General features: G+C 43.9%; 1 protein-coding gene across 1 annotated transcript in view; it reads left to right on the top strand.

The window, feature by feature from the left end:
* The window catches only part of crtap (cartilage associated protein), a 29,673-nt gene that overhangs the window by 1,568 nt on the left and 6,270 nt on the right, over positions 1-21,835 (top strand). Inside the window, exons 2-6 of the mRNA XM_078397600.1 lie at positions 2,736-2,885; positions 4,586-4,757; positions 5,416-5,544; positions 7,195-7,340; positions 9,413-9,496. Of these exons, the coding sequence (XP_078253726.1) occupies positions 2,736-2,885; positions 4,586-4,757; positions 5,416-5,544; positions 7,195-7,340; positions 9,413-9,496 (681 nt within the window). The remainder of the gene's footprint in view (positions 1-2,735; positions 2,886-4,585; positions 4,758-5,415; positions 5,545-7,194; positions 7,341-9,412; positions 9,497-21,835) is intronic.

Below are 21,835 nucleotides of genomic sequence, written 5' to 3'. Positions count from 1 at the left end.
TGGTCTGCCTGAAATTTGCTGGTCTTCCAGTGTGAGGAGATGCTACAAGGATTGAAACTAGCCCTTCTGGCTACCATGACCATGTTGGTCCTCAGATATCTAACTACTCTAACTACATTTTCCAGCACTTAGCCTTTGACATCTATGCCATGCATTTCATGTGCTCATCCAAATATTTCTTAAGTGTTAAAGTAACCATTCCACCACTCCTCTTGGGAAGTATGTTCTAGATTTCAATCATCTTCTGGGTGAAAAACAGCTTCCTCAAGTCCCCTTCCTCTAATCATAATTTTCCCACCCCATCACCAATCCTTGATTCGCTACACGTTCAGAAATCTATGTGGTTCACATGTTCAATACCAGGTTTCCAAACCACACTATTCCAAGATCTGTCACGGGAAGACATTACCACGTCGATAAAAGGAAAGGGTCGCACATGTGCTCGAATCCAACACAAAGAAATGCATCATCCCTGCTGTCTCCGACAATTACTGATTCATGACCTCTGGGATTACGAATGTAGTTTTTGAGATAGTATTGAGAATCTGGAATCTATACAAGGCCCAGTATGACAGGTGGAAGGAGCATGCCACCTCACTATCCCACCACCTGCCTGCCCCCCACTTAGACACCTTTTACCCACTTGTGGAAGGTACTGTGGTTCCCCCATTGGCCACACTCTTCACCATGCAACCAAAATGGAAGAAGAGAGGAAATGTTTCCTACTTACGCCGATTGTCTAAATCTCCTTGAAGCCTCTTAGTATCCTCATCACCACTCTCATTCCTACAGTTTCCTGCCAGCAAACCTGGGAATGTTACATTTGGTTTCCTCAGCCAAACTGTTGATAGAGACTGTGCGTGAATGGTTAAATGCTTGTACCGATTCCTGTGCTACCTTACAGGTCACAGCCTGTCGAACCAAGAAGGAGCTGTTTATTCCCATCCTTTCTATCTGATCGCCAACGCCCAGTGCACACTTGTACATTTCCCCCAATTCTATGTGCTCTAGCCTTGTTCACCGGTCTCCTGTGTGGGTGCTTGTTTAAGGCTTCCTGAAAATCCAAGTACTGATTCCATCTCGTCTACTGGATATCCTCAATGTATTTCTTATCTCTCCTAATCATCCCAGAGAGAGGATCCAGGGAGGTTTTGAAGACAACAAACAGTTAAGTGGGAGAATTTGCCCTTCCTGCAGAATGCATAAACATTCCAACAGCTTCTCCTCACATTCCTCCTGAATGTAAGGAATTTGGTTTCATGCCTGGTGCTCATGGGATGAACACTAATTGGTCCTGTGTCCTTTATATAAGCCTTAAGCTACTATGTCCCTCCCTCCTGCACTGCCAGTTTGATCCCTATAATTTGCTTAGATGCCCAAGTCATTCAGCCAGACTGCTTCTGTGAGTGTTTCTGCATCTGTTGCCCATTGTGAATGCCGTCACAAGCGATGTTGTATTGTGGGGGTGGAACTTTAAAAAACTGTAGCTCAAATGACACTGGAAAGTACCTCAACATTCTGTTTGTTTATTCCAGAGCACTATAATGTCCATTTTACCAGTTTCAGAAAATGCAATTAGTTGTGTATCTTGAGTCTTTCGTTTCCTTTAGTTGAATCTTAAATTACTCTCAATACGTTTTCACTAATGGATCCTGAAGCAAAGTGGTATGCAGCTAGTAATGTGAAAGGGAGGCTGTGCTGAGTGACTGAAAGTTATATCTGGCTTCCTGCTGCAGTATGTAATTAGTTCTATGAATTACATTGCCCGTAGAAATGTCTGCAGGCTCTCAAGCTCCCACACACAGACTGGGTGCAATGCAGGAGACAAGCAGTAGTACCACAGGAGAAACGGTTGGTTAAGAAGATGAGGGCAGAGAACAGCAACAACCATAGCCTGCACTGTGAAAGGTCAGAGATTTCTTCAAGCCAATTGCAGTATCAGACCCTCTGACTTTCCACTGTTGATCTTTGGAGGAAAATTTGGAATATTTCCTATTGCCTCCCCATCAATATGATAATATTGAGAGAATCCTGAGTTGGTGATGATGAAGTTGACCATTTAACTCATTTACACTGTGCTCTAGCAACATTTTACATATCCTGGCTTATTAACCTGGCTGAGCAGAAAGAATAAAACCTGTTTACTTTTGAAGACATATTAAGTAATAAGTGATCATTTTCCAGCATCCATCACTTTCTCATCCCTGACACTTCCTTTGAAAACACTGCTATACCTCAATCTTATCAGAAATGCTGAGATCTTCTGCAAGTTTCTCATATACCCAGAGTGCCATCACTGGGATCAAACTCAAAACCCATTTGGGCCCTTGTTACTTTTATAATTATAAATGTTCACGGAAGTGTTATTGCCCAGATTATATAATGACTGCTGAGGCTAGAGCCTATTCTAACCTCAGATATTTCACAGAAAGTTCATCTATCCAGAACAAGCTAAGCACATGGTGCAGCTTTTTGTCTGAGGCAGGTGGACAGATAGAGAACAGTATATTACTCATGTGTGAACTGTGGCACCTTCCCCTGTAGCAAATCTGCACACAATACACCCGCTCCACTGAACCATTAATGTGAATGCAGAGGGGATGTGAATTCTGACTGGGGCTCTGCCCAGATCCCAAGGACAACAGCATTAACTTAGTTGAATCTTCTTTCCATTATCTTTGTGCTTGTTTGTATAATTTAGCAGCTTAATGAATGTCTTTGTCCATTTGTACCAGATCAATAACATTCCCAAGGCCATTTCAGCAGCTCACACCTTCCTCCAGAGGCACCCTGATGATAAGATGATGCAACAGAATATGGCTTACTACAGTAGTTTACCAGGCTCTGACGAGTTTATTAATGATCTGGAGGTGAAAAGTTACGAGGTGAGTGGGAGGCATTAAAGTGTTTCTGGCTGGAATCCAAAAAACCCCACAAAGCATTGTAGTAATTCAGCGGGTCAGGCAGCATCTCCCCCAGCTGGGATACCTCTGTTCCAGTTGCTGTCATTCTTCTGTGTTTCTGAATTGAGTGGAGGAATAGAGCAAGTGTGATCTCTGAAGGAGCACACGTGGTGGAGATGCTAGTGACGGGATCCACTAATCCATTGGACCCCAGTGTTAGTGGAGAAGCCAGTGAGCAGGGCATAGAGATGGAGTGGAATCCAGTCTGAGTGGAGAAGCAGTGAGCAGGGCACAGAGATGGAGTGGGACCCCAGTGTAAGTAGGTGCAAAGTGACTTGGGAGTGCTGGTGCTGGATTCCCAAAAGATTAATTTGCAAGTTGAATCGATAGTAAGGAAGGCAAATGCAATTTTAGCATTTATTTTGAGAGGACTAGAATATAAAAACAGGGATGTAACCGGGATGCTGAAACTTATAAGGCACTGGTCAGACCGCATTTGGAATATTGTGAGCAGTTTTGGGCTCCATATCTGAGGAAGGATGTGCTGGCATTGGAGAGGGTCCAGAGGAGGTTTACGAAAATGATTGCGGGGATAATTGGATTAACGTCTGATGAGCATTTGATAGCACTGTGTCTGTACTCGCTCGAGTTGAGAAGAATGAGGGGGGACCTCATTGAAACTGACCAAATAGTGAGAGGCCTGGTAAGTGTGGATTTGGAGAGGTTGTTTCCACTTGTGGAAGAGTCTAGGACCAGAGGGCACAGCCTCAGAATAAAAGGAGATGAGACTTTTAGAAAGGAGATGAGGAGGACTTAAGAGAGAGTTAGATAGAGCTCTCGGGGCTAGTGGAATCAAGGAATATGGGGAGAAGACAGGCACAGGTTATTGATTGTGGACGATCAGCCATGATCACAATGAATGGCGGTGCTGTCTCGAAGGGCAGAATGGCCTCCTCCTGCACCTATTTTCTATGTTTCTATGAATTATTTTAGTCAGAGGGTGGTGAATCTGTGGGATTCTTTGCCATAGACGGCTGTGGAGGCTGTCAACTGATATTTATAAGGTGAAGATTGACAGATTCTTGATTAGTCAGGTTATGGGAAGAAGGCAGGTGAATGGGGTTGAGAGGGAAAGATAGATCAGCCATAATTGGATGGCGGAGTAGACTCGATGGGCTGAGTGGCCTAATTTTGCACCCACGATTTATGAAGTTAGTAGAGAAAGCAGCGACTGATGATGCAGAGCGTGAGTGCCTCTACTGGTTGACTTGGACTTGGTGGGCTGAAGAGCCCATTTCCACGCTGTATCTCTAAACTAAACTGTTTCTGTTAGAACTGGCTTGTTCTGATCAAACACATCCCCCTTTTATATTTGCTCTATTTCTCTCTCCCCAGTCACTGCCTGATATGCTGAGTATTTCTAGCATTCTCTTTTATTTTTAATTTCCTGTAATTGCTGTTCTTTTCTCTCAGTCCTAGCATGTACTTTTCTTTATTATTATCTCCCTTAAATGTTCACCCTTGTCTGTTAACAAGGCAGGTCAAAAGGCAAAGTGTAATTCATGATTACCACTCTTTCACAGATATTCCTTCTGTCCTCTCCACCCCGTTTTCTCTCTTTGACTTTAAACACACTTCTTATCCCACAAGCTGTGCTGACCGGAGGTGTTGTGGAATTTCAGACTCTCTTCCTGCGGGCAGTGAAGGCATACAATGCAGAGAACTACCCGGTGTCCATTACTGACATGGAGTTGGCCATTCCTGACTACCTCAAGGCTTATGACGAGTGCATTGCTACCTGCGAGGGCTCTCGGGAAGTTACAGATTTTAAAGATTTCTATGTTTCTATAGCAGGTTGGTACAGATTTTTTGGATATGTTGATCACATTGGATGATGTCATTTAAGGGTGAATCATATAATAACCGTATCTCTCTCTCCCCCCCCCCCTCACTCTTCACCTCACACTCTTCCCCCCTACACTCTCTCCTCCTCCCACCTCCCTTCCGTACTCCTGCTCTCTCCATCTCTTTTGCTCTCAACCTCAATTTAGTATTTGCTGTGGTGAAGTATAGTCCCCATTGCTTTTTATTGGGCAGGGCTGTTAGTGACCAGACATTTGGTATTAAATTGGGAATGGGCTTTTAATTCTGAAGTTTCTGATTTAAAATCAGAATAATTCTGTATATTGCCATTAAGTTAATTTATTTGAATCTGGTGTTGGAATGGTAGGTATGATAGTCTTATGGTATTTCAGCTGGGATAATCCCACCAATTGAACAAAATTCATTTTCTTCCAAAGAAGACAAAGTGCTGGAGTAATCCAGTGAGTCAGGCAGCATCTCTGGATAACATTGATAGGCAACATTTCCAGTCGGGTCCCAAACACTGCCTGTCCATGTTCTCCAGCGATGCTGCCTGGTCCATTATGTTATTCCATTGCTTTGTGTCTTTTTTTGTAAACCAGTTTCTGCAGTTCCTTGTGCCCACATTTTACTGTTCCTTTTCTTCCAGGTCATTATGCTGAGATTCTACAGTGCAAGGTGAAGTGTGAACATGATTTAACCCCTGTGATCGGAGGCTTCCTAGTGGAGAAGTTTCTGGCTACAATGTACCACTACTTGCAATTTGCTTATTATAAACGTGAGTAAACAGTTGTAAACTAGGTTTGAGGAGCAGTATTTGCTGAAAATAATAGTTAGCTACAAACTTCAGCTGTACACTGCAGGGAAGTCATCTGGCAGGGATGGCAATGTGTGCTGAACCTGTGTAAAGGAAGTTAAACCTAAGTATATCTGCTGCCCTGGGGAGGCGCTGCATTGAAAGAGACCAGTCAAAACGTGATGGACCCAGACTTAAAGATGCTGCCTCTCCGAACTCTCCCAATTAAACTATGCCTCAGACACAGAGCCCTGATTAGAAACATAGAAGTATAGAAAAATAGGTGTAGGAGTAGGCCATTCGGTCCTTTGAGCCAACAACGCCATTCAATATGATCATGGCTGATCATCTAATATCAGTAACCGTTCCTGCTTTTTCTCCATATCCCTTGATTCCTTTAGCCCTAAGAGCTAAATCTAATTATCTCCTGAAAACATCCAGTGAATTAGCCTCCACTGCCTTCTGTGGCAGAGATTGCCATTTCATTGGCGCTAAGGGAGTACACCGAGTCAGAAAAGCTGCACTGAAAGGTCACTGCCCTGTCAGAATGGACACCTTTCATTGAGATATTAAGATGAGTTTTTATCCAATTCAAAGGGAATAAAGGAGCATTCTGGCAATATTTGAAGTTATGTTTTGCCATCACCTTTGTCATCACTGGTGGCCTGGTCAATATATATCCTCAAATAGCATTGATGAAATTAATTATCTGTTCATTGTTTCCTTGTGGTTTTGTGCTCTTGTTGTGTACATTGATCACTGGAGTATGAGGGTATTTCAGAGGCACTCCTTAATGCGATCACTGGAAAACATCCAGAAAGGGATTTGGAAGGAGCACTCACTCATTACTTTTCATTAAAGCCACCTACTCTTTATGGCGGCCTCTAAATTAGTATTGTATAAGGATCGGTGATCCCATTTGAACTCAGACTAAATTGGAAATTCATGGCAGCAGGGGATTTTCTGAGGTTTCATGAGGGTTTGCGCAGTTGTGGATGTGTAAGTATTGTGTGTTAGTCAGAGACCTGGCAAACACAGACACTGCACCCAGCAGGTTTTTCAGATACTATAAGATACTGTAAGACAAAAGTGATTGCTATGCAAAATATGATGTCTGGTTAACTAGATACAGATCTGATTATGCATCCCAAATGAAACTGGATAAATAGTGGAAGGGGAGGAGCTTCCAGGGAAGGAAGGGTGTGGAGGAAAGGGTTGTAAACATAGGAGAGAGTAGAGGGGCACAAGTGGAAGAGAAGATTACGCAATAGGGGAGAGTGGAATGGGGATGTGTGACTAGCTGCCCATTGTGATAAGCCCATTTATAAAACAGATCTTGAGTTAATTGCAGAGGCACTATCCTAGACTTCACATTTTCCAGACACCCCACTCTCATCCAATGACTGTAACTTGGCACATAGATTGCTCCTTGATACTAAAGGCAATGTCTGGGTCAAAATCTCCCTTTAATTTGTTGGAGTCAGTATGTTGGCCATGCACCTCTGTTGTGTTCTTCTTGGAAAGTGGCAGTGATTTATAACTGTGTGGCACATGGACTATGTGAGAACTCTGCAGCCCTCTCATGGAAATGTTATGCTCTCATCTTGACTTTGACCTGTGGATGTCTTACAGTCAACAATATGAAGAATGCAACTCCGTGTGTAGCAACGTACCTGTTGTTTGATCCAGACGATTCGGTGATGAAGCAGAATTTGGTGTACTACCAATATCACAAGGAGAAGTGGGACTTGACCCAGGAAGATTTCACAGTCAGGCCTGTACGTAACCAGAGGGAGATGGTGGTGGGAATAGATTTGGTGGGATGGGGAACGGGTTAAGAGACATTGGAGGAGGATGCAGGGCAGTCATTGAATCAAAAGTGATGTAATTACTTTATCTGGCTATAACCATCCAGAAATGTTGGGTAAAAACCCCAATTACCCACCGGGTTTATCCGATTCAGTTAACCGGTTCAGCTGAGGAAGCCGACAAAAGAGGAGGGAAATTGAAGGGAATTTTTTTCTTCTTGGATGAAAGAATTGCTTCCAGAGATCCCTTTGGCCATGCTGAATATTGTACACCACCTAATTCCTGTCAATGATCTCTATCCCAGGTAGGTCCAGGTCAAATGTCACCTGAGGTTTCAAAGGTCTTTTATTGTCACGTGTACCAATTAAGGTACAGTGATATCTGAATTACCCTACACACATACTAAAAAAAAAAGCAACAAGACACACAACTACATAAAAGTTAACATAAGCATCCCCCTCAGCCGATTCCCCACATTCCTCACTGCGATGGAAGGCAATAAAGTCCAAACTTCTTCCTCTTTATTCTCCCACGGTCGGGGCAGTCGAAACATCCGTCAAGGTACGTAGCGCAGCGGTAGAGTTGCTGCTTTACAGCGAATGCAGCGCCGGAGACTCAGGTTCGATCCTGACTACGGGCGCTGCACTGTAAGGAGTTTGTACGTTCTCCCCGTGACCTGCGTGGGTTTTCTCCGAGATCTTCGGTTTCCTCCCACACTCCAAAGACGTACAGGTATGTAGGTTAATTGGCTGGGTAAATGTAAAAATTGTCCCTAGTGGGTGTAGGATAGTGTTAATGTACGGGGATCACTGGGCGGCACGGACTTGGAGGGCGGAAAAGGCCTGTTTCCGGCTGTAGATATATGATATGATGATATGATAAGGTAAATGAGCACGTCATCATTCACCTTTCCAGTCTCCACTGCTCTCTCTAATATTCCTTACCTTATGATTTCTCTCTCCCCAACAACATTAAAACAAGTTGTCCCTATGTAGTAAACAATATATATGTGTGTTTCCGTAATGTGTTATCATATCATATCATATATATACAGCCGGAAACAGGCCTTTTCGGCCCTCCAAGTCCGTGCCGCCCAGCGATCCCCGTACATTAACACTATCCTACACCCACTAGGGACAATTTTTACATTTACCCAGCCAATTAACCTACATACCTATATGCCCAGTATATGCCCAGTACTGGAGGTCCACAATTTGAGTCAATTTTCTCACCATACTTCACCAATTATTTCAAGCCTCAGTATTGTCCAATGTGTGCAGAGTTCATCACTAGATACACTGTACCAACCAAGGGCTTGCCCAAGGAGGATAATAAGACAAATGCAGTCTGGCATCTGGTTAGTGTATCAGTTAGTATCTCCCCAACCTGATGAAACTTAGTTTCAAATGTGTCTTTAGTTCTGGAAACGAACCATTTATTTTTAAAGTAAACTAGATGGGCGTGGACCCCCGTTGGGTGGAAACCGCTCCTGCGGGCCCGGCAACCCTCCTCCAACTGACGATCCGTGGACCCGTTGCCGGCCGAGGAGTGTAACCGGGGCTGTGGGCAGGCGAGGTAGAAGAGGAACGGGGTGAGGGAGCCACTCACCTCGGGCCCGGGGTGGCCAGAGCGAGCCGCGGACCCTTTGGGTGGAAACCTCTCCTGCAGTGGCAGCTCGACGGCGACGGCCATTTTGTTTGACCCTCTGCCACGCTGCACCATGGGAGGAAGGCCCGCGGCAGGTGCCGGCGGGGTGGGGGGGGGGGGGGGGGGAGAAGCGCATTCATTAAAGTTTATTAAGTTAATTGCTTTTATTAGTATGAGGGAGAAGCAGTTTCAGAAATCTACCTCTTCCAGTATGCTGTGCTTTAACGTGATGGGGAAAGATCAGGGGTTTGCAATCATTACTCCGAAAATCAATTACTTCAGGATTGTGCTGACTGCTGTTAGTTGGACATATTGTCAATGCATGGTTATTTCATCATTGAACAGGGGAACTAACTGTTGATATAAAATATATCTGACTATGGTTAATTTCCAGGAAGCTTTGCGATATTACAACAAGACCAAACTTCAGCATCAGATGTATGAGTTTGCCCAGGAACATCTACAGGATGATGATGAGGTGAGTTGCAGCTGTCCTGTGCTGACCTATTGGGATCGCTGTTGGCCATCAGTGGAGATATTGATATGGCAGAAAACACCAGTTTCACAGAAGAGTAACTGTGGTGCAAAACCCCTTGGGCAACAGTGATCATAATATGGTGGAATTCTGCATGAGGATGGAAAGTGACACGGTTAATTCAGAGTCTAGGGTCCTGAACTTAAAGAATGGAGATTTTGAAGGTATGAGACGGGAATTGGCTAGGATAGACTAGCAACCTATACTTAAAGGGTTGACGGTGAGATGCAATGGCAAAGATTTAAGGACCACATGGATGAACTCCAAAACGTTGTTCATCCCTACTGGCGAAAAAATAAAACGGGGAAGGCGGCTCGACCGTGGCTAACGACGAAAATCAAAGAGAGTGTTAAATCCAAGGAAATGGCATATAAATTGGCCAGAGCAAGCAGCAAACCAGAGGACCAGGAGAAATCTAGAACTCGACAGAGGAGGACAAAGGGGTTAATTAAGAGGGGGGAAAAAGAGCATGAAAAAAAGCTTGTGGGGAATATAAAAACTGACTCTAAAATCTTCTTTAGATATGTAAAAAGGAAAAGATCAGTGATGACAAATGTAGGCCCCTTACAATCAGAGACATTTGAATTTAGAATGGGAAACAAGGAAATGGCAAAACAGTTAAACAAGTACTTTGGTTCTGTCTTCACAAAGGAAGACACAAACAATCTCCCAGAAAAACTAGGGGACCGAGATCTAGTGGGAGGGAGTAACTGAAGGGAATCCACATTAGTCAGGAAATGGTGTTAGGAAAACTGTTGGGACTGAAGGCAGATAAATCCCCAGAGCCAGATGGTCTGCATCCCAGAGTACCCAAGGAGGTGGCCCAAGAAATCGTGGATGCATTGGTGACCATTTTCCAATGTTCTCTCGACTCTGGATCAGTTCCTGTGGACTGGAGGGTAGCCAATGTAACCCCACTTTTTAAGAAAGGAGGGAGAGAGAAAACGAGGAATTGTAGACCAGTTAGCCTTACATCGGTAGTGGGAAAGATGCTTGAGTCGATTGTTAAAGATGTTATAGCATCGCATTTGGAAAGCAGTGACAGGATTGGTCAAAGTCAGCATGGATTTATGAAGGGGAAATCATGCTTGACTAATCTTCTTGAATTTTTTGAGGATGTAACAATTAGATAAGAGAGTGCCAGTGGATGTGGTGTATCTGGACTTTCCAAAAGCCTTTGACGAGGTCCCACACAAGAGATTAGTGTGCTAAATTGGAGCACGTGATATTGGGGGTAGGGTATGACATGGATAGCGAACTGGTTGGCAGACAGGAAGCAAAGAGTAGGAATTAACAGGTCCTTTTCAGAATGGCAGGCAGTGACTAGTGGGGTGCCGTAAGGCTCGGTGTTGGGACCCCAGTTATTTATAATATTTATTAACGATTTAGACGAGGGAATTGAATGTGACATCTCCAAGTTTGCGGATGACACAAAGCTGGGTGGCAGTGTGAGCTACGATGAGGATGCTATGAGGCTGCAGGGTGACTTGGGTAAGTTGGGTGAGTGGACAGATGCAGTATAATGTGGATAAATGTGAGGTTATCCACTTTAGTGGCAAGAACAGGAAGGCAGATTATTATCTGAATGGTGTCAGATTAGGAAATGGGGAGGTGCAACGAGTCCTGGGTGTGCTTGTACATCAGTCACTAAAAGTAAGCATGCAGGTACAGCAGGCAGTGAAGAAAGCTAATGGCATGTTGGCCTTCATTGCGAGCGGATTTGAATTTAGTAGCAAGGAGGTCCGACTGCAGTTGTACAGGGTTCTGGTGAGACTGCACCTGGAGTATTGTGTGCAATTTTGTTCTCCAAATTTGAGGAAGGACATTATTGCTATTGAGGGAGTGCAGCGTAGGTTCACCAGGTTAATTCCCACGATGGCGGGACTGACATGAAAGAATGGGTCGACTGGGCTTGTATTCACTGGAATTTAGAAGATGAGAGGGGATCATAGAAACATATAAAATTAAAGGATAGGACAGGCTGGATGCAGGAGAAATGTTCCCGATATTGGGGGAGTCCAGAACCAGGGGTCACAGTTTAAGAATAAGGGGTAGGCCATTTCGGACTGAGATAATTTGCAGATGATACTAAGTTGGGGGGTAGTGTGAATTGTGAGGAAGATGCAATAAGGCTGCAGGGTGACTTGGACAGGTTGTGTGAGTGGGCGGATACATGGCAGATGCAGTTTAATGTAGATAAGTGTGAGGTTATTCACTTTGGAAGTAAGAATAGAAAGGCAGATTATTATCTGAATGGTGTCAAGTTAGGAGGAGGGGGAGTTCAACGAGATCTGGGTGTCCTAGTGCATCAGTCAATGAAAGGAAGCATGCAGGTTCAGCAGGCAGTGAAGAAAGCCAATGGAATGTTGGCCTTCGTAACAAGAGGAGTTGAGTATAGGAGCAAAGAGGTCCTTCTACAGTTGTACCGGGCCCTGGTGAGACCGCACCTGGAGTACTGTGTGCAGTTTTGGTCTCCAAATTTGAGGAAGGATATTCTTGCTATGGAGGGCGTGCAGCGTAGGTTCACTAGGTTAATTCCCGGAATGGCGGGACTGTCGTATGTTGAAAGGCTGGAGCGATTGGGCTTGTATACACTGGAATTTAGAAGGATGAGGGGGGATCTTATTGAAACATATAAGATAATTAGGGGATTGGACACATTAGAGGCAGATAACATGTTCCCAATGTTGGGGGAGTCCAGAACAAGGGGCCACAGTTTGAGAATAAGGGGTAGGCCATTTAGAACGGAGATGAGGAAGAACTTTTTCAGTCAGAGGGTGGTGAAGGTGTGGAATTCTCTGCCTCAGAAGGCAGTGGAGGCCAGTTCGTTGGATGCTTTCAAGAGAGAGCTAGATAGAGCTCTTAAGGATAGCGGAGTGAGGGGGTATGGGGAGAAGGTAGGAACGGGGTACTGATTGAGAGTGATCAGCCATGATCGCATTGAATGGCGGTGCTGGCTCAAAGGGCTGAATGGCCTACTCCTGCACCTATTGTCTATTGTCTATTGTCTATAAGGAAATATTTCTTCACCCAGAGAGTTGTGAATCTGTGGAATTCTCTGCCACAGAAAGCAGTGGAGGCCAATTCACTGGATGTTTTCAGAGAGAATTAGATCCAGCTCTTTGGGCTAAAGGAATCAACGGATGTGGGGGAAAAGCGGGTACTGATTTTAGATGATCAGCTCTAATCATATTGAATGGCGGTGCTGGTTCGAAGGGCCGAATGGCCAACTCTTGCACCTATTTTTCTGTTTTTATGTTCTACGTTTCCATGAAGCTGCAGTTAGCAGATAGGAGTTGGAGTGCAAGAGTAAAGATGTCCTCCTTTTACATGGTGTCTTGTCTGCCCCCATCTGGAGTATGGGTATGATTTTGGTGTCTGAGATAAAGATGCATGCTGGAGGGTCTCAGTGTGGTTCACAGTAAAATTTCAGGGGCAAGGGGAAGTATCCTAGGTGAGAAATGCAGAATTAGTGGGATTGTGTTTAGACCTCAGATATACAGCACAGAAACAGGCCCTTCGGCCCACTCAGTCGACGCCGACCAGCAATCACCCCGTACACTGGAACTACACAACACACTAGGGACAATTGTCCATAGTTCATAGTCAGGATCGAACCCAGGTCTCCAGTGCTGTAAGGCAGCAATTCTACCGCTGTGCCACTGTGCCACCCGCACTGTGTCATGGGATGAGAGAACGAGTTAACTAAATCTAAATTCTCCAGCATTCGGATGAATAACAGGTGACCTCATTGCACCATAAGATTCTTAATGCGAATTGTTAGAATAGGTAATGTGAAGTAGACTTTCCTGTGGATAACCAGAAAATCAGAGAGATCAGTCAAGGCATGAGGATTCTCCTCTACAGAAAACTTTCCATGTTCCATTCTTGATTATTCAGAATCAATACTTTCTAAAAACATAAGAACACAAGAAAATAGGAGCAGGAGTAGGCCAACCGGCCCCTCGAGCCCGCTCCGCCATTCAATACGATCATGGCTGATCCTACCCCAACCCCCTTCCCACTATCGCTCTTCTTCCCACCCAAAAGAACCGTGCGATCTCCTGGGAGAGGCGAAAAACCGGATAAAAACCCAGGCCAATTTGGGGAAAAAATCCGGGAAATTCCTTTCCGACCCCAAGCTAGGCGATCGAAACTTGTCCAGGAGATTACTCAGGTCTTACTATACTAACAATAGCTCATGTCCACTTCCCTGCCCGCTCCCCGTAACCCCTAATTCCCTTGTCTATTAAAAAACAATCTATTTCCGTTTTTAATTTATTTAACGTTCCTGCTTCCACAGCTCCCTGAGGCAGCGAATTCCACAGACTAACAACCCTCTGAGTGAAGAAGTTTCTCCTCATCTCAATTTTAAAAGAGCCCCCTCTTATTCTAAGACTATGCCCCCTAGTTCTGGTCTCCCCGATCATCGGAAACATCTTTAGCGCATCCACCCGATCAAGGCCCCTCACGATCTTGTACGTTTCAACAAGATCGCCTCTCATTCTTCTGAACTCCAATGAGAAAAGTCCCAACCTACTTAACCTTTCCTCATATGTCAACCCCCTCATCCCTGGAATTAACCGTGTAAACCTTCTCTGCACTGCCTCCAGAGCAAGTACATCCTTTCTTAAATATGGACACCAAAACTGCACACAGTATTCCAAATGCGGTCTTACCAATACTGTATACATACAGCTGCAGCAACACCTCCCTACTTTTATACTCTATCCTCCTGGCAATAAAGGCTAAGACTCCATTGGCCTTCCTAATCACTTGCTGCACCTGCATACTAACTTTTTGTGATTCCTGTACTAGTACCCCCAGGTCCCTTTGCGTTGTATTACCACGCAGCTCCTCCCCATTTAGAAAATAACTTGCTTTATGATTTTTTTTCTCCAAAATGCATAACTTCACATTTATCAGTATTAAATTTCATCTGCCAAGTCGCTGCCCACTCTTCTAGCTTATCTATATCCTTTTGCAGGCTTTTTCTATCCGCCTCACTCCCTGCTTTTCCTCCCATTTTTGTGTCATCTGCGAACTTGGATATATTACACTTGGTCCCCTCCTCCAAGTCATTTATATAAATTGTAAACAACTGGGGTCCCAGCACCGACCCCTGCGGAACCCCACTAGTCACCGATTGCCATCCCGAGTATGATCCATTTATCCCAACTCTCTGCTTCCTGTTTGAAAGCCAATCTTCTACCCATGCTAATATATTACCCCTAATCCCATGATTTTTTACCTAACCTAATTGGCAGACTGGATCAGATAGATGCATGATTTTTCCAGTTTTAAAACAACTTACCAATGAAGTTCTCATGAAATAAAGTTGTGTAGATTTTCACCTAATTTAGATCATAGAAAGAGGTGCAAGTGGGCAGTTCATCTCGCATACCTTCTCTGCCATTCGATGACCATGCTTGATCATCCACCTCGGAGCCTCTTTCCTGCACTACATTTCTCTTAATTCTGCTATGATCTCAAAATCTATTGATCTATTATTTCGTTAATGGAAGAATTTTGAACAAAGGGACATAATTTCAAGATTGGGGCCTTCATTTAAAGTCAAGTACATCATAATTTCCTCTCACAGAGGATGGTGAAAGGTCTGAGGCAGAGTAGCCACGCTAATATTCCATGGTAGGGACAGGCTTCTGGCCTACTCTTCCTCCTGTTTTTTTGTGTGGGGAACATTGTTGTGTATCAGTGTGATTATGGTCTGAGCCCCTGAAGTTTAGCTGTGTTTTCTCTGGCAGAGTTAGGGGCCGAGGTGTGAGAATAACCTTGTACACTTGGCAAAGGTGGTGATGCACTGGTTAAGCTACCAGACTGGTTATCGAGAGGCCTGGACCAGTGATCCAGGCACACCAGTTCAAGTCAGTTAAATAAATAATTTAGAATTGGTTTTTTTCTCCAAAATGATCTTGGCAATCCATACTATGAAAGTACTGAACTGCTGTAAACACTCCTCTGGTTCATTAAGCCCTTTGGGAGGATCAGGGCTGTCCTTACTGAGTCTGACCTACAGTTGACCCCCATGCACGCAATCAGAGGGAGATGGTCAGTAGATGGTCAAATGCCGTCTGGATTGGCCCAGTGAGCCAGCTGTTGTATCAGAGCCAAAGATCACATATTCTGACTGCAATTAGGCATAAATGCTTACCTAGATGTGGAAAATGAATAAACGTTAAGGGCTGAATGATAAAGTGGAGGCAGAATGATGTCTTTATTGTAGCTCCAACATACGTCACCCAGTAAACTGATCTACATGTAATTTAGCATTCTATTGTTCATTGTTTATGAAGAATGTTGTGGAATTCACTTGCCTTGAAAATATTGGTGAGCTCTAGCAGTCATTGCCAGAACTCGCCAGCAGAGGGTGGCAGATACCACACTGTGCAAGCCTAACAGACTAAATCTCTGGTGCTTTCAAGCATTCCAGGATGACATGTTGAAACCTTTTTGGTTTGTGCTGCCTACAAGTTGATCATACTGTTCAGAAAATGACTGTGCCTGAAGGACAGCAAATGTATGAATGTGAAGCTTTGCTTTAAACCAGATTCTATATTGAATGGGACATTGTAGGGTTAAGTGGAAGAGGCAGGTGAGTATGTTCAATAGTTTCAATTTCCCACGGGGCTTCAGTTCCCAAAGATCATATTTACCTCTTTTTGCTCCTTGAGCATATGAGTTATAGAGTTAAAAAGCATGAAAACAGGCCCTTCGGCCAGGCTCGTCCAAGCCGACCAAGATGTCTATCTGAGCTAGTCCCATTTGCCTGTGTTCAGCCTATATCTTTCTAAATCTTTACTATCCATGTACCTGTCCAAATGTCTGATTGAAACATAACCATGTCTGTGCATATTATTGTATTTCCAATTAGACATAATCTAGGAACTATATAAATCTCGCATTAAAAAGTAGAGTGCAGAATTGCCCATCCTCCTTGTACACTTCACTGTGTATGTTTGGAATTCCACACTGCATTTCTTAAAACTGTGCAGAGGCATCATACAATGAGTCTATTTTAATTTTAATCCAATTCTCTCAATGTAATTAAATGCCTCCAGTGCAGCCACTAAATGTAAAATGTAGGAAAGCCTCATCTACAATATCTGGGAAGGGGAAGATTTGCCAGGGAAATTACCCCATCATTGTGGCTATCCTCAAGAAAGGAGAACAAATGTCTGCAGATTTTCCAGTCATCAAGTCACACAGCACAGAAACATGCTCTTCATTTGAAACCATCCTTTCTGACCAAGATGCCTCATCTAAGTTCATTTCATTTTCCCCCTTTTTTTCTGCAAATGTCTCTAATCCTTTCCAATCCTTACACCTGTCCATGTGTCTTTTAAATTTTGTTATTTTGTCTGTCTCCACCATCACCCTTAGCAGCACATATACCATATACCCATCACCCTTAGCAGCACATATACAATATACCCATCACCCTTAGCAGCACATGTACCATATACCCATCACCCTTAGCAGCACATGTACCATATACCCATCACCCTTAGCAGCACATATACCATATACCCATCACCCTCAGCAGCACATATACCGTATACCCATCACCCATAGCAGCACATATACCATATACCCATCACCCTTAGCAGCACATGTACCATATACCCATCACCCTTAGCAGCACATATACCATATACCCATCACCCTTAGCAGCACATGTACCATATACCCATCACCCTTAGCAGCACATATACCATATACCCATCACCCTTAGCAGCACATATACCATATACCCATCACCCTCTGAGTGAAATTGTTGTCTCTCAGGTCCCTATTAAATCTTACCCCTTTTCCAATTAAACCTAAGTCCCTTGGTTCTTGATTCCCCAACTCTGGGTAAAATACTCTGTGCATTCACTTTATCAATTCCCCTCATGGTTTTACACACTTCTATAAAATCATCCCTTAGCCTGTGCTCCCAAGAATAAAGTCAAAGCTTCCCAATCTCCCTGTAGCTCAGGCACTCGAACCCAGCCAATATCCACGTAAATCCTTTCTGCGCTCTTTCCAGTTTAGAAACATAGAAACATAGAAAATAGATGCAGGAGGAGGCCATTTGGCCCTTCGAGCCAGCACTGCCATTCATTGTGATCGTGGCTGATCATCCACAATCAGTAACCCGTGCCTGCCTACTCCCCATAATCCCTGATTCTGCTAGCCCATGGAGCTCTATATAACTCTCTTTTAAATTCATCCAGTGAATTGGCCTCCACTGCCTTCTGTGGCAGAGAATTCCACAAATTCACAAATCTCTGGGTGAGTGATCTCCTCACATCCTTCTAAATTCCAGTGAATACGAGCCCAGTCTTTCCAATCTTTCCTCATATGACAGTCCCACCATCCCAGGGATTAACCTCGTGAACCTACGTTGCACTGTCTCAATAGCAAAGATGTCCTTCCTCAAATTAGGAGACCAAAACTGCACACAATACTTCAGATGTGGTCTCACCAGGGCCCTGTACAACTGCAGAAGGATCTCTTTGCTCCTATACTCAAATCCTCTCGTTATGAAGGACATCATGCCATTAGCTTTCTTCACTGCTTGCTGCACCTGCATGTTTACCTTCAGTGAATGGTGTACAAGGACACCTAGGGCTCGTTGCACTTCCCTCTTACCTAATCTGACACCATTGAAATAATAATCTGTCTCCTTGTTTTTGCCACCAAAGTGGATAACCTCACATTTATCTGCCCACTCGCCAAACCTGTCCAAGTCACCCTGCGAACATCCTCTTCGCAGTTCACACTGCCACCCAGCTTTGTGTCATCTGCAAATTTGCTAGTGTTACATTTAATTCCATCATTCAAATCATTAATATGTATTGTAAATAGTTGCGGCCCCAGCACCGAGCCTTGCGGCACTCCACTCGCCACTGCCTGCCATTCTGAAAAGGAGCCGTTCATTCCTACTCTTTGCTTCCTGTCTGCCAACCAATTCTCTATCCATGTCAATACCCTACCCCCAATACTATGTGCTCTAATTTCTGCCCACTAATCTCCTGTGTGGGACCTTATCAAAGGCTTTCTGAAAGTCCAGGTACACTACATCCACTGGCTCTCCTTCATCCATTTTACTTGTCACATCCTCAAAAAATTCCAGAAGATTAGTCAAGAAGGATTTCCCCTTCATAAATCCATGCTGACTTGGGCCAATCCTTTTACTGCTATCCAAATGCGGCGTTATTACTTCTTTAATCATTGACTCCAGCATCTTCCCCACCACCGATGTCAGGCTAACTGGTCTATAATTCCCCGTTTTCTCTCTCACTCCTTTCTTGAAAAGTGGGATAACATTAGCTACCCTCCAATCATTAGGATCCTGAATGTATAGAACGTTGGAAAATGATCACCAATGCGTCCACGATATCTCGAGCCACCTCCTTGAGTACCCTGGGATGCAGACCATCAGGCCCTGGGGATTTATCAGCCTTCAGTCCCATCAGTCTACCCAATACTATTTCTCGCCTAATTTCTTTCAGTTCCTCTGTCTCCCTAGATCCTCCGTCCTCTAGTACATCTGGGAGATTATTTGTGTCTTCCTTAGTGAAGACAGAACCAAAGTACCTGTTCAACTCGTCTGCCATTTCCTTGTTCCCCATAATAATTTCACCTGTTTCTGCCTTCAAGGGACCCACATTTGTCTTTACTAATCTTTTTCTCTTAACATACCTAAAGAAGCTTTTACTATCCTTCTTTACATTCTTGGCCAGCTTACCCTCGTACTTCATCTTTTCATCCCGTATTGCCCTTTTTGTTACCTTCTGTTGTCATTTGAAAGTTTCCCAATCCTCTGGCTTCCCGTTACTCTTTGATACATTATACCTCTTTTCTTTTAGTTTTATTCCATCCCTAACTTCCCTTGTCAGTCACAGTTGCCTCTTGCTCCCCTTAGAATCTTCCTTCCTCTTTGGAATAAAATGATCCTGCATCTTCTGGATCATCACTGTTATCACTGTTATACATCTGTGACTCCACATTCAGGGAACTATGTATGTACTCCTCGATACCTATGCTCTACAACACTCCCCAAGGCCCTTCACTGTGAAGGTCCTGTCTGGGTTTCACTTCCAAGACTTCAACACCTTACATTCATTTGCTCTCCGTCAGCCCATTTCCCAGTTGATCAAAATTCTGCTGTAATTTTTGTTAACCATCTTTGCTGTCTATGATACCACCTACTTTAGTGTCATCTGCAAACTTACTAATCGTATCTTGCACATTCTCATCTAAATCATTGATATAAACTACAAACAGTAATGGGCCCAGCACTGATTCCTGATGCTTAACACTTGTCACAGGCTTCCATTCTGAAAACAACCTTCCAAAACCCTCTGCTTCCTTCCTTGAAGCCAATTCTGTATCGAGGCAGCGAGCTCTCTATGGATCCCATGTATCCTAACCTTCCAGGGCAGCCTACCATGTGGAACCTTATTGAAGGACTCGCTGGTCCATATAGACATCATCTCTGGACTTGCCTTTGTCAATCTTCTTGGTTACTTCTTCAAAAGACTCAATCAAATTCATGAGACATGATTTCCCACATACATAATCATGCTACCTATCCCTAATCAGCTTCTGTCCATCCAAATATATATAGATATCTAATGCTAGAATACTCTCTCGTAACATACCTATCACAGATGTTAGGCTCACTGGCCTATAGCTCCCAGGCTTTTCCTCGCAGCCCTTCTTAAAGCGAGGCAAAATAATAGGTACCCTTCAATCTTCCAGCATCTCTCCCATGTCTAACGATGAATCCTATATCTCAGTCTGGGCTCCTGCAAGTTCTCTAATTCGCCACAGTGTCCTTGGATATATGTAATCAGGCTCAGGAGATTTACTTAAGACAACCAGCACCTCCTTGACCGTAATATGGATTGTCCTCATGATATCTCCATTATCTGTCACTTTCCATAGTGTTCATGTCTTTCTCCACATAACTTCAGAGACGAAAATACTAATTGAAGACCTTGCTCATCTTGTGCGGCTCCACACATAGATGACTGCTTTGGTTTACCTGGGGGCCCTATTTTTCTCTAGTAACCCTCTTTTAATGAACAAAAAATATATTTGGAGTGTCCTTAATCTTATCTACTAATCAACTTGAACAAGTTCCTGTCTAATATCAAAGTTGGTTTTGCCCAATTCAGAACTAGGGCAAAGCCTGTTTAGTTTAGTTTAGTTTAGAGATACAGCGTGGAAATAGGCCCTTTGCCCACAGAGTCCGCGCCGATCAGCGATCCCCGCACATTAACACTATCCTCCATACACCAGGGACAATTTACACATACACCAAGCCAATTAACCTACAAACCTGTACGTCTTTGGAGTGTAGGAGGAAACCGAGGAGAAAACAAATGTGGTCACGGGAAGAACGTACTAACTCCGTACAGACGGCACCCGTAGTCGGGATTGAACCCAGGTCTCTGGCGCTGTAAGCCAGCAACTCTCCCGCTGTGTCACCATGCCACCTTTATCCCAAACTATTTTAAAGCTAATACAACTGTGGTTGCTGGACCCAAATGCCCACCCACCAACATTTCAGTCACTTGCCTATCCTAATTTGCAAAGGGTAGACCAGGCTTTCCCCTCTCCCTTGTAAGAAGCTAATCCACCATCCCAGAGGCTGGTGGATGGGAGCCAAATTGGTACACAGATACCCAGATAACACGTGCTCTATTAACCTTGGTGGGGTCTAATTAGCATGGTACAAGTCCAGCAAAACCATTGACTTCAATAGGAAGGGACATCTGTGGTCAGAAATCCATGTGTGTGGTAGTTTTATTTATTTATTTAAGTTAGTTGATTGAAGTGTATTTAATCGTTAGTGTTTCTGAATGTGTACACTTTTGGTGGTTAAATGTGAGTGGTATTTTACATTTTATTAACCGTTTGAGAATGTGGGAGGGACATCCATTGTGAGAAATAAGCGCGGGATGTGAATGGGGAGAGCGCTGCTGGTTTCCTCGGGGATCACTACCCTGAGACAGGCCAGGGCAGGTAATTAGCTCACCAGCCCAAGCCACATGGTATGGTCACGTCATCTGATGAACGAAAAGAACTGTATGGCAAGTGCATTTTTTTAAAACTTCTTCCTCAGTGTAACCAGCAACCAATGTAGAGGGCTCTGAAATTACTCCTCCCGCAAACTCTGACTAACCTGCTGCAGATGCATGTCACTGCTAGATGGAATTGGAGGAAATATACTTAAAGTTAGAATAGTTGCATTTCTAAATTAAACAA

This window comes from Rhinoraja longicauda, chromosome 4, assembly GCF_053455715.1.
Source record: "Rhinoraja longicauda isolate Sanriku21f chromosome 4, sRhiLon1.1, whole genome shotgun sequence".
Taxonomy (NCBI): Eukaryota; Metazoa; Chordata; class Chondrichthyes; order Rajiformes; family Arhynchobatidae; genus Rhinoraja; species Rhinoraja longicauda.
This window is presented reverse-complemented; position numbering and strand designations above follow the sequence as displayed.